Source organism: Larimichthys crocea, chromosome XIII (assembly GCF_000972845.2).
Source record: "Larimichthys crocea isolate SSNF chromosome XIII, L_crocea_2.0, whole genome shotgun sequence".
In the NCBI taxonomy this organism is placed as follows: domain Eukaryota; kingdom Metazoa; phylum Chordata; class Actinopteri; family Sciaenidae; genus Larimichthys; species Larimichthys crocea.
In genome coordinates, this window is record NC_040023.1 from 1,349,286 (window position 1) to 1,366,105 (window position 16,820).

Here is a 16,820-nt window from a genome sequence, read left to right on the forward strand (position 1 = left end):
TAGGTTAGTTGATTAATTAGTGGAGTTCCTAACAAGCTTGTGATTGATTGGCGAAAATCCTGTCAGCTGTCAGTCATCTGCATTACTTTGTTGGTTCTTGCACATTAGCAGAAGGGCAGCTTGGGTGGCTGAAAAGGTTACAGCTAATGAGAATCTTCACTCTCCTAAAAATATTGCAAATTAATATTGTAGGACAACGTCTGTCACTACATGAACGTATTCTTTGAATGCAGTTTGATTTTATCATCTGTGGATTTCATTAAGAAATGCACGTGAATTTAGTTCATTATCTACCACCTTCATTCATACCCTCATTGTAAGTTAAGAAATGTGTGTCAACAGTGAAAACAGCAGATCAGGACAAATCAATATAGTCATACTATCAATATTATGACTGCAATGTCGCCAATACCACTACTGATAGTACAAGATGATTGATGGATCTCCTCCTGAGTTCATATCTTGTGGAACCTACACACCAATGAAACGAGGAAAAAAGGAAACTTATTCTTAAGACTTAACATATTCATTTGCATGTGCAGTTCTTTAAAGTGTTTGGTGTAATCATTAACCTTAGAAGATTATATTATTTTATATTTTATTCACTTTGTATCCAGTATAGTTTTATTGTGCTCTGTTCTGCTGCATTTATTATGGTGTACCCCCTTCAGACTTACTTTCTCTTTAATTAGCATTCTTAGGATGTTCATCAACTCCACTTTATTATAAACAGTTCTATTCAATGATATTCCCCTTTTTTTTTTTTTTTTTACACTTGTACTTTGACTGTAATTCTCCCCTGCAAGCCATATGTTGTTCTGGTCTATTAAAGTCTACTTGTCTCCAGGAGAATAAATTGTAATGGCAAACCCCTCAGGCAGGATTAGTTTAGTTTAGTGGAAAACACTGAAAACAATTCCAAATTTCTCTCTGAGAGACTAAAATGAACAACGAAAATACAATGGCAGGGTCAGAGTGTGTGTGTGTGTGTGTGTGTGTGTGTGTGTGTGTGTGTGTGTGTGTGTGTGTGTGTGTGTGTGTGTGTGTGTGTGATAGGTCAGCCACACAGCTCATGAAAACCTCCACCTTGTGCTGCCGCCCAAATGACGAAACTCTGAATTGATAATAATCTCTTAACGAATTATATCCAAGTTTGAGGAGAAGCAGGGGCAGAGGCAGAAATAAACAAAGAACATCATAAAGGAACAATAGAGAGAAAGAGAGAGGGGAGGTGGTGAAACAGAGAGGAGATCCAGAAAGGAGATTAAAAGAAAAAGAGAGACCAATGGAGAAAAATAGAGAAAAGGAAAAAGGATATGAGGCAGAGAGAGATGGGGACTTTAGCAGAAAAGTAATTTGGCAGTGAGGTTTGGCTAAATATTTAAGTATGAACATTAAGAGTTTTTAATGTCCCGCTGTTGTAGACTACTTTAGAGGAAGACAAAGTGAATGTGTGTGTGTGAAGGGATGGCTGTGTTCTTGGACACAGGAAAAGCCTTTTAGTGTATTGGTGTATTTAGAACAACAAACCCTGGAGCTCTCTGTATGGCCAAACAAAATTTCCAGAGTTAATTGTCCATTTGGGTGCTTAATTGATGCTTCAAAATGATTCACAATGGCAAGGTTTTAAATCATGCCATAGGCTATGTGGGGATGGGCTCCAGCCCCCCATGACCCTGAGGAGGATAAGTGGTTACAGAAAATGGTGGATAGGCTATGTGTTGATAGATGTTAATTAAAGGAATTAACCATTTCAATTGAAATATCTCTCCCGAGGGCATCCTTGTCAGAGAGAGAAATCACTCCTAGTAACATAAAATTATACATTTACATTTACAATCATACATAACATACAAAACAGGCAGCCCTTTTGATATTTATAGATATTCTAGATAGTTCTACAAATGCTAGCATTTTTAAATGAAAATTGCTATCCTTGTTATTTTTTATTTCTTTAAAATGAGTGTAATATTCACAAGTTACTATAATTTGTGACTGTTTGTCATACACTATCTTTCTGGTCCTTTTTTTATTTATGGCTAAACACAAGTACAGCCATTAAATGCCCATTAGCATGTTTAATTTAAGCTCAGTAATTATCCAACTATGTTAACATCTCAAAGTAGGAAATGCTTTTCACCTTTGCACCAAAATGCATTTAAAGATTCAGTTCACCTTAATATAAAAAGCTTATAAGTGATTTCTGAGTGTGTTTTGAAGGACACTATAGGGTCTTAATGCAGTACATTTGCAGGCCAAGATGAAATCAGAGTTGATGTAGTGTCTCACCCTGGGAACTGCTGTAAGTTCATTTAATCATCTTGTACTCACAGCATGTCATTTGGGGATTGTATCCAAGCTAAGTAAGTGTGGTGTCTCACCCTGGGACCCACGCATACTAAAACACTCTTGTGCACAGCTTGTATCCTGTAGGTCTGTTCTGTGGACTGTAGGTTGACATGCCACATGCTGGTTTCCAAGAAATCATGTGACATTGTTGATGTATATTGAAAAAAATATATAATAATAATAATCTAAATTTCTTTATGCAAATAAAAAAAAGTAATTTGAATGTTGCACCATGTTGTCAGTTCAGATGTCCTTGTCAGGCCTAAAAAAATATCTTTACCATGAAGTCATTGGATGTGTTTCAACCACACGTAAACAAAATGTAGATGCTCTATCTTTAGAGTTGACCCTGTCAGTTAGATCAATTTAAATTAGATAAACCTCAAGCAAAAATTCTGCCATCCTCTTCAGAAGGGTCAGGGGGGCTTTGGCACACGAGGTGGTTGGGTGAGGGGTGGACAAGTGACATAGACAGTAGAGGGACACAACAGGGGGAAATAGTTGAAATGTCCTTCAGCCTGGATTATCATTTGTTGACAGGATAACCTGCATACAATTGCCAGTAAAATCATTTTATAATAACTGAGGTGGATCCCTAATGTGACGAACAAATTAGAAGGATAATTGTCTTCCTGCTTTTTTTTGCTGTAAGCTTCATTACTGTAATTACCATCTGAGACCTAAAGGCATTTACACTGGTACAACAAATCAGACTGGATTGTTTATGGTACAAGTTTAATGTTTTTTATACATGTAACTTCTACAAATCAAATTAACCAGCCAGATACCACTATTCTGGTCAGTCTATTACTGGTGGTAGTTGGCGTTACAGCAGCTTGTTTGGGAACTACAGATTGCATGTATGAATCTGTGGACAAGCTGGGAAAATCAGATTGGAATAAAAGAGTTCCCTTCAGCAAAACACTGAAACCCAGCTGTTGTCATTTGTATAAACTGTGGTAGAACAAGCCAGCTTCCAGATGTGACTGGGTGTGTTACAGTATGGTCTCGCCCCCCAGCAAATATACCCCTAGGCTGCAGCTGGAAGTGGGAATGCGTTCTCAGTCGTCTTGCCTGTTAAATAAAAAAAAGAACATGAGCAACTCTCCCCCAAAGCTAGAAACCAGTGATTCATGTTGCCAAATAAACTGAGTTTTAACGGCTACAGAAATAATGTATGAGAACACAATTTTACAGTGAATTTACCCTTTTAACAGGTCAACTTTTATCATTTTCAGGGTCGTATTTTTTTTTGTTTAAGAATAACATTTTCACTATGTAATTATTTATAACAAGAACTGAAGGAAAAGCCGCGGATACCCAGCCAGTAAGTGAGTCACGCATGTGTGACTCACAGTTAGCTCTCCAGCCACCAGTAAGCTACAGTCATTTAGGTAACTGCTCCTCAAACTACAAATATTTGCATCAAGTACAAGAATATGAAGGAGGTTGTTAAAAACTGAATAAAAATAGATCTGATGAAAATATGAGAAATTGAAATTGTTTGCAAATGTCTTCCCCCCCAACAGTGATTAGCCAATCATAATTTAGCAACCATAACTAAGCATGGCAGGCCTATCAAGATCATCAAGATCAGTTTTCCAAAACCAAAATCACAGGAAAATGCTAGGAATGGATGGAAGGAAGATGGAGCACGTCATTAAATGAAACATTAGTTTGTGTGGTCACAGGATTTCCCATCCATGGTGTAGTAGTTCCCTGTTGTGTGGAAGCCTATCATGAAAGCTTTTGAGTTTAGGCTAACAACTCTCTCTCTTTTGGATATGGGATCATTTATACTCAAGCAACACTAGCCAACACTCCCTGAGATTACAGCCAATATGTCAAACACAAACTCATCCTAAATGCCTTTTATTTTGTGACACTTAAAGTAAAACCATACTGTCATACTGGAAATACAAACAAGAATGAGAGTCTGATCTTACACCATAAAATAAAGCTGACAAGGTCTACTCTATGCTGAAATATAAGCACAATGCTGTTTTTGTATTACAATGTGTTTTACATGGATCATCAGCTGCTTACTTCCTGTGTGTGACATGCAGATTTAGTTTTGGTGCTGCCATAAAAACATGGTGTCTTGCTTTGAGAGTGTTTTATTCATTAGGCGTTCATTCAGCATCATTTAGTGTGGAAACAATCAGATGCAAAAGACAGATGTGATACTGTCAAGCAGTCTTTTTTCATGATAATTAACTTACTATAACAAACATTTGAAATTTGAGGGTAAAGTGGAGAGCTCTGCCTAAATTACAATAAATCTGATCCTTAGATAAGGAGAGATAACATTTGACATGTTTCTTACAGCTTACAGTACAACAATGCAATGTGGAGTCCATCTGTCATTTGGCATCGATTTCATCCTCATACTTTTTCTACATAACAGTTCAAACCTACAGCCAATGAATCTGATTTAAATGTGCATTGTCACTGGGAAATGTACACATTGTCATCGATTGATATTCTGCATGTGTTTCCATAACTCTCTCATGCAACACTTTCATCACAGTATAATTTTTATTTTTGCTCAGTTCCAATCCTTATAAAAACACCATTCAGTTAGCCAGACAGCTATGTAATTTTTCAGGTGGAGCCTATTGAAACAGATGCAGTGCACACCATTACACACAAGAAACCTGCTAAATTCCTACAGTGTAATTGTCATTCATGAAGTCATCCAGTCAATCCACTGGTCAATCTGAATTTTACTACTGTTGCACTTACTGTAAGTAGCTTGGTTAACAGTGTCAGGCAAAAGCCTATAGTGTCTAGTCAGTCAGCCAGTCAGCCAGCCAGTCAGTCAGCCATTTGGTCTGGCAGTCAGCCAGTTAGCAGGTCAGTCAGCCAGCCATCCAGTCAATTGAATGGTTGCCAGTGGTTCCATTTACTGTACGAATTTTAGTCTCAACACTGAGAAATAATGTCCAGCTCTTATTAATTAACATTAACATTACAGAAAGTGGAGGTGAAAGGGACAGAAAAAGTAAGCTTGGAGAGATCCTGGCAATGCTGTAAAGTCAGGATGCCACCGCTTTTCCTGAATACATGATGATTAAAAGCACAAAATGAACTTTAACCTCCCTGGAATGTCAAACGCCCATGTTAAATAGACTTAGAAGAAAGTGTGATCTGTGTTCAAAGAAGACGCGGAGGAGGGGGAGAGTTAAAAGATGGCTGGGTCGTCTGAGGATCCTTTTTTACTGCACCATTGCTACAGTATTCTCTCTCAAACACCAGAGGTTGTTTTTATAATGCAGAATTTTAATGATGTTTTAAATGAATAATTCTGTAATGCATGTGTAGTGATGAATTTGGATAAATTGCAGATCATTTTCAGGATATTTCTGCATTATTCTAATTCCTTGAAAGTTTACAGTTCGAGGTTTGACTGGTAGTGTAGTCAAATATCGTCCTGGTCTGTTACATACATGAATGTAGAGGTCTTTCATTAATTACACAATACATGTATAGCTGCAACAATCAATACAGGTACAAAAAGATCTCTTACTGTAGATATGAACTGTTTGTTCAGTTTGCAACCGCTGAAAAAAAACGGTAATATCTATATCAATTTGTATGGTGATCACAAAACAGGCACCCTTTTCATTGTTTGTTGATGGTGATTGGCTTGACAACCTGCACCTCTCCTGATTCAGCACTTGCTGAAAGCAGAGAGTTAGTGCTCTGGAGATCGCTCCCAGCATTTCACAACATGTTTTTCTTTTTTTTCACACCTTAAAATCGAGCATAAATCCAGGGGTATCACTGTGTTAGCAGGTGCATTTTCAAGGTTTTGCAATGGCAGATTCCAATCATCCAAATAAATGGCAGGCTTCCACACAACCTTCTATAACAATTTCACTATACACCTTTCACCAATGAAAGTTATATATTTCAGCTTTAAAATTACAGCGCCTCCCCCGATCTTTTAAGCTTCAAATACAGTAGCTGTTAAATGTTGGAAGGGTCATTCTTCAGAGAGAACAGCTGCCGTGGTCAGCTTAAGTTCATGTCTGTCAACATGTCGGTAAAAAAAGATGACAAACATCCAATGTTGCCATATTCATGTTGATTTTGCAGACAGATTTTACTCTAGTTGCACGTGCCTGATTAGTCAGTTAGGACAAAAGTGAGCAGGTTAACCAAGTGGTCAATCTGTTAACAGCTGTTGGTGGCAATTCCAGACTAAATCACAGGCAACAAAAAGAACTCAGCTGGATTAAGATGGCCGGATCAAATATATTTCTGTTTTTCTATTTCCTTTGATTACATCAGTAATCTTCATTAATTAATCAGCCTGTATTGTTATGGTAATACACGGGAGACTATCTTGCTTTGAGCCTGCAGGAAATGTCTATCTGGGGTTTTGAAAATGACCCAGGTGGGTTTTTTCAGACTGTTATGTAACTAATCCAGGAAGATGAAACATGATGGAACTATCCCCAGTGATAGAAAGAAAGGGAGTGGTTGGACCAACTGCCCTCACTGACCTTCGTTGTTCATCCTGTTTGAATTCGAGGTAGCATCTCTAAATCAATAGGCTCTTTCAGCATCCAAAATTTAAAATGTTTAGAAAGCATTATTTTCCTCCAACATCAGCATAATGAAAATGTCACACCCATCTTCTGATTGTCTGATGTACGTGGTGAGATCTTGACCCTGACCCTAATCTGTGACTGTTTTTACAATGACCCATGCACAGAAAATAGGAACAATGCAACAATTTCTAGCAGCCATACTCTGGAATGTGAATCAAAATTAACCTCTGTATTAATTCAAATTAGATGTAAAGAAGATCTGCAAAGACATTGCCTACTGTAGTTAGTACAGTTGGCCTTTCTGCCCCCTGGTGGCTAATATGAGATATGCCAATATGTATGGCCGATACCATGAAACAAGACTATTGAGTTACAGTCTCCTCTCATGGGTGAAGTGCATGCAGGGTGAGTTTGCATCTGTAATACTGTTTTCTTGCTCAGGCAGTGTGCTGCAATAATTACTATGCATTACAGGCAGACAAATACTTGAAGGCTGTTTACATACTGGAAACATTTCATTTTATCATTGAAAGATAAGATAAAGACATTGCGTTCCTTCTAGATCAGGGTACAAAAGCTTCCTGTCTTCTATAATTTACAATTGTTTACTCATTCTTTATGGCTCTGTGTGCAGTTCTTTCTCTACTGATTCTGTCCGAATAGGAAAGTAAAATCCTCAGCATGGATGGGATTTAACAAATGCTGAGAGTTAAATTGATTAGATATTCTGTCCACACTCTTCCCTGCATGGTACTCTGCTCTAATGCCCAGCCCTACACCCTCAACACCTGGCTGTGAATGTGTGTGTGTTTATGGATTGTGCCGCTGTGTGTGCCTGCTAGTGTGTGTGCGCGCTGCAAGTTTATCTGTGTCCTTGCACATATGCGTTTCTATGTGCACATACAGACTTGTGTCTGTTTGTGTGTCTGAACTCATTCTCGTCACTGCTGGTGTGTCTTCTGCTCTGAATCTGTCTGTGGTTATGTCTGTGTCTATGTGTGTCTATTTTAAGTTAATGATTCTATCAATACATGTGCTTCTTTGTATATTAATGGGTGTGTGCGCCTGTTGTCTATGCGTGTGTCAGGTATGAAGAATCTGTTTCCTTCCCTGCGGCAGAACCTACCAATCACATCCCTCCATCATCTCTCTTCATTACGTATTCATGAGTTTCTGTGTCTGCAGGGCTGTGATTGGCTCTTAATGAACAACTGACGGCATTATCAGTCAGCCAATTCTGTGGCAACAAAATAAGTCAGTCAGTACAAAAGAAACACCAGTCAACCACTGGTACGGAACCATTATTCAACCGGAGCAGTGAGACAGTGTGCCCCTCAGGGAGGTTGACATATTGGAGATTGTCGACTGCATGCTACCTATGATATGACTCTCATAATGTCTCAAACCTGCTTATGATCAAGTGCACACATTTTGAAATGCTCTGGATAATTACAGCCAAGGAAAATGGAACATTTAGCACATGTGGAATATAGAATTTAGTGTATGTGTAAATAAATAAGTCCTTCTCCTTGACAGCCTTGGCTTAAGAATCATTAGTCAAACTGAGTACATGGACACTGTAGGCCTCAGGGAGTTCATACGAGCTCATAAATCTATGAACTACCTCTTTATTATCTTTTATATTATTTTGGAGCTTGCATTTTACCAGTACCCACATTCATTGCTGACCCTCTTTTTGTTGTTAGCGCTTGGATTTTTGCAGTTAGTGTAGCAGGAATGTACACGGTTGAATTAATGCAGCTAGTTTACAGTACATGGACACAATCTGGAGGTTTCATGATCGCCAGTCTATGGTTACAAAATAGCTCATCAAATGTGGAGGATGTATTCTGACGAGCCTCTTCACGCACTTATTGCACTCACTAATTGAATATATTAAACCTGTGATTAACTCTGTGTAGGCAGAGGTATTTATTAGCATTGTAGTCTACCCAGTCATTAATATTTCTACAAATATAAACACCAAAAAGCAAGTGTCATAGAGACCTTTTATGCATATACTGAATGTGACACCATTCATTTCAGGTAATATTTTTATTAGCATAAGTAATCTTCAGGAAATTTATTGCTTCCTATTTAAATAATGTTATATTTTAGCAGATACCACTCTCTGCCGGTTATCTTAACCTAGGATAACATCTATTGCTTTAAAATTTTTAAATAAAACTATTTATTTCTCATACAGCTTAGTTGAAAATTCAGTATGTCTCACAACATATACTGTTTCATTTATGATTCATTAGTATTTGTCAACTACATAAAATCTATCTGGATATATTGCAATTATTTATTTCACTGAATCTCTTTCCACCCTGTTAACCTTGTCAATTTGACTGCTCAATTATGAACATAACACAGACATTTGGAGCCGATTCCAAATTCCTCCATGATATTTTAGTCCTCATGTGTCATGTGTTACCTTTGACAGAAGTAGATATTTTGTTTCCCCGTGTGGGTACGTTAAAATGCCAGTGTGGGGCATCCAGCCCAAAAGCTGGTGGGTTCAATCAAAGTGCGTGATGCCTGTCTGCTCGTATTGCCTCCTTAGAGAACGCTTCACTGTTCCACACTAGCAGTCTTAAGAAATGTGAAATCCAGACGGTATTAAGGTGTATGAGCAAGTATGACTAAAATAAGTGATTCATTGAGCTGGATCCTTTCCTTGGGTAACAGCGCAGCTCTAGCTGAAAGAGAATAGATTTGGTTTCAAAGTACAATATCAAGCCTACATCAGGCTCCAGGAGATGCTTTTGTTAAAGACAATGGTTCAGCGTGTATCATTGATCTAGAAGTGTCTGTTCTCTTACTTAAATTATTTAACTTGAATTTGGTTCTTATTTATTCTGTTGCTAGTTAAATATAGTTTTGTTGAAGATGTAATATTTTAGTTCATAAATACGGTTTACTTAAATGCTGATGTTCTTCCATCTGTTGTTTGCAGTAGAGCTGCTGCTTATAGGCTAGAATATTAACATGGGCATATTTAACTTTGATGCATATTCACACAGGACAGGTTTTATGATGCATATTAACAGGGGCTTTATAGTGTGAATGAATTTGCACAGGCAAAAACAAATTTGACTTTTAACTATTCTTGGCCCATATTTCCCGATTTGGCTGCCTAACGGGAGGGGAAATACATTTCAGACCTGATTGTAAGACTTTGATGTAGATCAGAGCTTCCCCTCTTCAAAAATAACAAGTCTGTTGATCATCAATGGTCTTAATATCTGTCATTTGGGACATTTTCAAATATGGGTTTAATCCGAAGGCACTGACACAATTTCTACTATAATGTTGTTTCTCAGTCCTGTTCTGTTTTACAATTTACGTAATATTTTTCTATGTCCACAAATGGGAATAAAACCACCCATTGTGAGAGAGACCAAAGGCTTTCATCAGGTCTGCAATGCAGTGGATGGAAAATGTATTCACTGCACTCCTACCACAATCCTTAGGAGCTATATTTTTAAATACAGCTGTCTGTAGTTGTTCCAAATTGTTTCTGAAGTGACCTGAAAACATAAGTGGGGGGCGTATGAATCTCTGCTCTTAAACATTATAATGAAATGCAGTGAAAGACGCTTTTTATCTAAGAGAGTGCAGATACTGTATCAGATATCAAACACGTTCCCCCTCATTTTGACTAGCCATGACACCGGTGTCAGGAGTAATAAATTTAATTCTTTGTGTAGGTGGATTTCTGTGAAATTAGTTAAACTGTTTTTGCATTTGGTTTATGTGAGTACTGTGCTTAGAGGCAGCCATGAACTGTTGTGATACATGAGTTGCTTGGAGCAAACTCATTAATGGAGAATTTATGACATGAGATAAAATGATTTAAGATAAGATGAAGGGAAATTCATATTTGTTCCTGATTAGTCTTCCCCAACCTTTAACAGTGTAAGTCTATAGCAAATGTGAACAAACATTACCCACTCATTAAACTCTATTAAGTTCATAAATACATGTTAACATTCTTGTAAACTGACCAGGAGGTATCACATTGGACCTCAAAAGTACAATATTTACAGTACAAGATTTTTTTTTTAAATTCTTATTCCAACAGTAAATGGACATGATTTCCCCTCGACTCACACAAAGAGACACATTGAGTCTCAAAATAGATTTGTTCTGTTTATGGTTAGAAGAAGGTCTTGTATGTTATGATATGTTGTTTGCTGATACGTGACAAGAGTTATTTTTGTCATATGAGGATTAAGGATTCCAAGTACCACTTGCAGTTCATTCATGAAATGTTTTATCAGCTTTAAAAGACAAATGTAAGTATAAGTACAATGGATGTGTGTGTTCAACAGGCAGTGTTAATGTGTTAGTTCAACATAATGATATACAGTTCTGTACATCAGTAATGCTGTGGCTACACACTATATTTAGACAAAAGAAACTGCCCTGCTTAGCAAATCTATTCATCTTAGACTTTGTATTAACATCTATTTTACAAGATTAATTAAGTACGTAGTAACACATTTTTCATTAAGATTGAGTATTATAGGGTGGGGGGCGGTATCGCTAGCCCATGTTATACACACATACACACACACACACACACACACACACACACTAAAACGACAGTACATTATCATACTGGTAAGTTAACACAATAACGCATGAATGGATCTAATGTTCATCCACTTTTCATTAGATTAATCATTAGCACATTAATTGATTCTGTAACGTCAACATTTTAAGTAGAGGAGCGCTAACATACGTGCATGGACGTAAGAACATTAGTATAATTGTTGGTGTAAAATACACATGTAATTTAACCATGTCAAATTTAATGTAACTGATATATGTACATATATGTAGCCACTGGATGCGATTAGGATAATTGGAGCCCATTAACTCATCTGCCATTTGTCACCATTCAATGGATTAGTCAGGTCATAATGAGAACTACGTCTGTCAGCCACTCTATCAGACGTTCATTAAAGTGATTTGTCACTGTGCTTTGTCATTCAGGACAAGACATATTTGTGTTTATGTTTTCATCATTTACGTTGGTTCTGTATTCATTTATTTTGACAGAGTAGAGCAGAAAAAGTCTAATCTGGAGGGAGTCAGATTTCGATTACCCCAGGGCGTTTTGTTTTTATTATAATTGCATGGATTCAAATGCAGCTCTCGCCCACTCACTTTGTCTTCCATAGTGTCTCTTTCCAACCATACGTGCGGACCTATAGTAACATACAAACACACCCTGTAATGAGATGATGTCACCCATGTTAGAAAACAGCTCATTCTGACAGAGATCCCTCCATCCTCCTTGTCTTTGATTCACTCTGATTAAAGGAAGCATTTATTTTCTAACGTACCATTATCTGAATGCTTTGATTACAGAGCTGCATCATTGTCATTTTGATTAAAGCTGCAATTTCCTTTTACTAGCTTTTGTTCAGAATATGATGGGGCTTCCAGCAAAACACCTCGACATCTGATGTATGTGTCTGAGTGACGGAGAGAGAGAAATATGAAGCTTCTTATGGACAAATGGTGCTGAGTGGTGCTATTGTTGAAATCATTTTTCCTACTTTCTTTCCTCTGTCTGCTTCTGTCTCTCTCTGGCTGTCTTGCTATTTGTGTCCACCATTTTAAAATTTACTTTGCCTTTGTAACTTTCTTTTCCACTGTACTCTTCTCTCTCTCAGAATTGTGAGGGAGAAGAAGCTGCCATTTTTAAAAGAAAAAAAAAATCCCTCGCTAAGTCTCATTTTTCTTTTTTTTCCCACTTTATCCGATCTGTTCTCTGATTTTTATTCTCTTTTCTGTATTCTGTTCTCCTCTGCAGTGAAGCGATCAGTAGATTTTAAATCGCGGGGCGTTAAATTATTCCCTGGCAAAGACTCCAGCAACAAGTTTTCAATATGTGAGTTCACATCTTAATGTCACTACGGCTAATGAACTAACATGTGATGGCTTGGTTCGGCTTGGACTTGTTTTGTTTTTGTTTTTCTTAAAAAGGTTGTTCATTTCAACACTTTGGTGGCTCTGGTCATTGACGACACAGAAACATCTTGTGTTACCTTTTAAGACAACGTGGTAATATCACTTTATAGAAACATAGGGCCAAACTAAATTTTGTAATTGACATGTTAAAATGTGACAATTTTTTGAGACGCAAATGTGTTGAAAATGCAACCGCCTTTATAAGAGCTCTCTTTTGCATTCTGCTTGACTGCTGTGTTTTTGTTGTTTGATGTTTCGTACATGTATTTTCGTCACGGTGTCTTGGTTTATGCATGCTTCTTCATAGCTTGCTTTGATATATTTAATCGTAGCTTGTTCTGATGAGCTTAATTATGGTTTGGTTCGGCTTGCTTTGGGCTTGTTCAGGGAATGTGACTCAGCTATTGTAATATTGTTTACCGCCCCCTCCTGCCTCTTCTCCTTTATTTCCTCATTCCTCTCTTTTCTCTCTTCTCTTCTGATCACACACATTTTTGTAGACCTTTATATTCAGGTCATTTTAGGGCACCACTGCCCAATGTTAAAATTAAAATCTGAGGAGTGAATGCATCTCTCCAGCTCTTCACATCTACATCTAAGTTTTGGAGTATGATGATCCATAACCTCTCACAGTTAGCGGCAAATCAAAACACTATCGTGGGTTTATTATTCAAATCTTTACCCACAATTCTAAAATCCAGGGCTCTACTCTCTGTTTCATTTAATTCAAAGTACAGAAAAGTTCCTTGCTAATTTACTGCTCTTCTTTTGGAACTACCGCAGTTTCCTTTAACTTTGTGAATTACAAATGAGAAGAATAAGTCACTTTGGAAACTAGTTCTTTAATACCCTGAAGTGAAATTCAAGTGTAAGGGTACTAATGGCACATAAGTCATCTGACGCCCGGTAATGTAAGAAGGGCCACATGAATATTATTGTGTTCCATTCAAAGCCTTTTCAACATTCCGACATTGAGAGAACATGTACAAAAAGTATGAAAAACTTCCAAGAAAAAGAGGAGCACCTTCATCACTGAAATTTCACTTATTAAAGCTGCCAGTAGCCTCTTAAAGCAGACATATTCCAGAGTTATTTTACATTCAATTTCCTCTTTATTTCTTTCTCACTTCTGTGTCTATTTATTATAGCTCTTCTACTCTCACTTTGTCTCTATTACATGCACATAAAAGCATCACATTATACTTACAACGTGATGATATTTATGTACTTATGTATTTATGTATATTTGTTTCCCACCTAGTTTAATCACAAACAACACAGTGCACACATGTATTACGTTTGTACACCCAGAGGTTCATGCATTAATGCATAAATACTGAACATGCATATGCACATATTTGCACACCTACAAGGACACATGTAAACACATACATGTATGCATCGATGCAAGGACACACACATACATACAGATAAGTAGATCTTACGTGTCCATTAGGTTTGCATGCTTGCTAATGTTGCATTTTTGAACATTTCTGATTTATTCACTTGTATTTCTTTCTTATTTGCTTGTCAACTTTGTGTGTGTGTGTTTGTGTGTATCTGTGAATCTGTTAAATACTGTATGAGCTGAGCTGAGCTAAGCACAGAGACACAGCCCATTGCAGATTCATCAGGTTCTCTGACAGGTTGGAGAGTCATGGTTGAGGTTTGATTCTACAGATGTGAATTTGTATGTTAATTAGTCTGGCTCTGATTGGTTCAGATGTTAATTTTCCCTGCTCTGACTATTTTAACTCTTCAGTGAAGCACAAAACCTGTGTGTGTTTATGTGTGTGTCTGTCTGTGCTTCTAAATATATTTATGTTTCTGTATGTGTGTTTTTGTATATGTGCATGTATGTATATGTGTGTAGGTATGTGACTTTTGTGGGTTGTTGTTTGAGTGTGTGCGCACGGTACTGATACTGTAACCAGTCCCTCTGTTATGGTGTTAATAGTCCAGATGGTCAAATTAGCCGCTCCAACAAAGCAACAAACTATTTACTCTAACAGATACACACACACACACACACACACGCACACACACACACACACACACACACACACACACACACACACACACACACACACACGCACGCATGCACGCACACCAGCCACCTGCTGGGTTTGTTGATACAGACTCAACATGTACATGCATGTTAGTCAGTCTGGTAAGCTGGGGTTCAGGGTGTGTGCATGTGTATGTGTGAAAGTAGAAATGGCCTTGAGTTTACTGGCACCTGCATTTCAGTTCAAATAACATAAAATTGTACTTCATCAGTTTTATCAATATCGGTGCAGTGTTTTGCACCAGGAGTCAGACCAACACACAAAAGATAATAAATACTAAAACAGCATACTTAGTGAATATTTTTAGCTTTTATTTTAAAGTAGTAAAAATTGAGGACTTGAATAGCACTCTTTTAAAATATTAAACAGAAATCAGGATTCAAAAATCTGAATGAAGATCAAAACTACCATTTGCAGCCTAACACTCAGTAATTTAAACATTTATTAATTAATTTTACTGACTTGGGACTGACTTTTTGCAAACTCAGCAGCCCATTCAGACCCATTTTCCTCTGTATTATCTCTTTTAAATGAGGTCAACAAAGACATACGGATAGTGTACCCTCCTATCAAATTGCATAAACCAAATTATGTTCTTCCACAATCAAACATAATTCAGTCATACTGAATGAACATAATGAGATCAGTCATCAACAGAATACTGTCACATTGTCCTTTGATAGTCGCTTTAGAAATAAGTTGAATATGATACCAAAGTACATGATTAGTTGTGTGTCCCTCTCATTTGAATATCAGTCCATGCATTTGAATATCAAAATAAACCATGGGGCGCTTTGTTTGCTGTATTGCTGGAATAAATAAATGCACCAAGACAGTTTGTCCCTCTAGTAATATCGTGCTCACACTAAACATTCAGAAAGGCAGAATGAACAGCTGAAAACAACAAAACCAAAAAAACACATAGAAGTCCTCAGAGTGGCCTAATTTTATATTCATTGGTGTGAATGAAAGATGAGGGGAACTCAAGGATTATTCAAATAATTTTACTCTTACCCTGATCTCATTAAGGAATATGAGAGATCTTGGCACGTGCGGCTGTAAATTGAGCAAAAATAGGTCACCAATGGACTCCAGCTTATTAAGATACTGTATTACTGCTAATACTTTTGTTGTGTTCTGACCTACTAGAAACAGCTCTGGGCCACATAATGGATCCTTTTCAGCATTGGGGGGAAAAAAATTGTTTTAATGTACAGTTTGTTTTGAATTCTGAAAGTTTTGAAATGGAAAGCTTCTGAATTGGAATGAAGTTGTTTGTGTTTTGCATTCTGTCACATACAGTACCTGAAAGCTATGTTTCTTTGGCTTTTCGTGGGAAGAGTTTTTTTTTCCTAAGCTCATCCCACACACACACACACACACACACACACACACACACATACATCTAGGTCTCTTGAAAGTTTTAAAACTTTTAAATGCTCAAGAGAGGGAACAGACTCTGAATGGTTGGGCTTATGGAAAGAAACATTCTATACTGGAGTATCTTTTGAGCAAAGCCAGTGGAATATAACTGTGAGAGTATTTATATGGAAAAGGAGACATTGGAGACCCAGTGACAGGAAAAGACTAGGAAACCAAGAAAACAAGCAAGGCAGACAATGAAAGAGACAAAGTCTTAAAACAAATGTCAGAAAGGTACATACATCTATTCTCAAGCAGTATTGTAATTGGAGACAGAGTAGAGATACGTTATGTCAGATGCATGTCAGATCTGTTGTGATGTCACAGTCTCAAGTATTTGTGCAGTTCTGTCTGTTGTCTCTGTTTCATCAATGTGATGTTTGGAGTGTTACTGTTGAGATTAGCCGTTTCTGTTTCTGTGAGAATTGTA

General features: G+C 37.3%; 1 protein-coding gene across 5 annotated transcripts in view; it reads left to right on the forward strand.

Moving 5' to 3' along the window:
- The window catches only part of csmd3b (CUB and Sushi multiple domains 3b), a 326,622-nt gene that overhangs the window by 197,112 nt on the left and 112,690 nt on the right, over nt 1–16,820 (forward strand). For all 5 annotated transcript variants that reach the window (XM_027286357.1, XM_019254824.2, XM_027286358.1 and 2 more), the window contains exon 7: nt 12,742–12,819. In XM_027286357.1, coding sequence (XP_027142158.1) covers nt 12,742–12,819 — 78 coding nt within the window. The remainder of the gene's footprint in view (nt 1–12,741; nt 12,820–16,820) is intronic.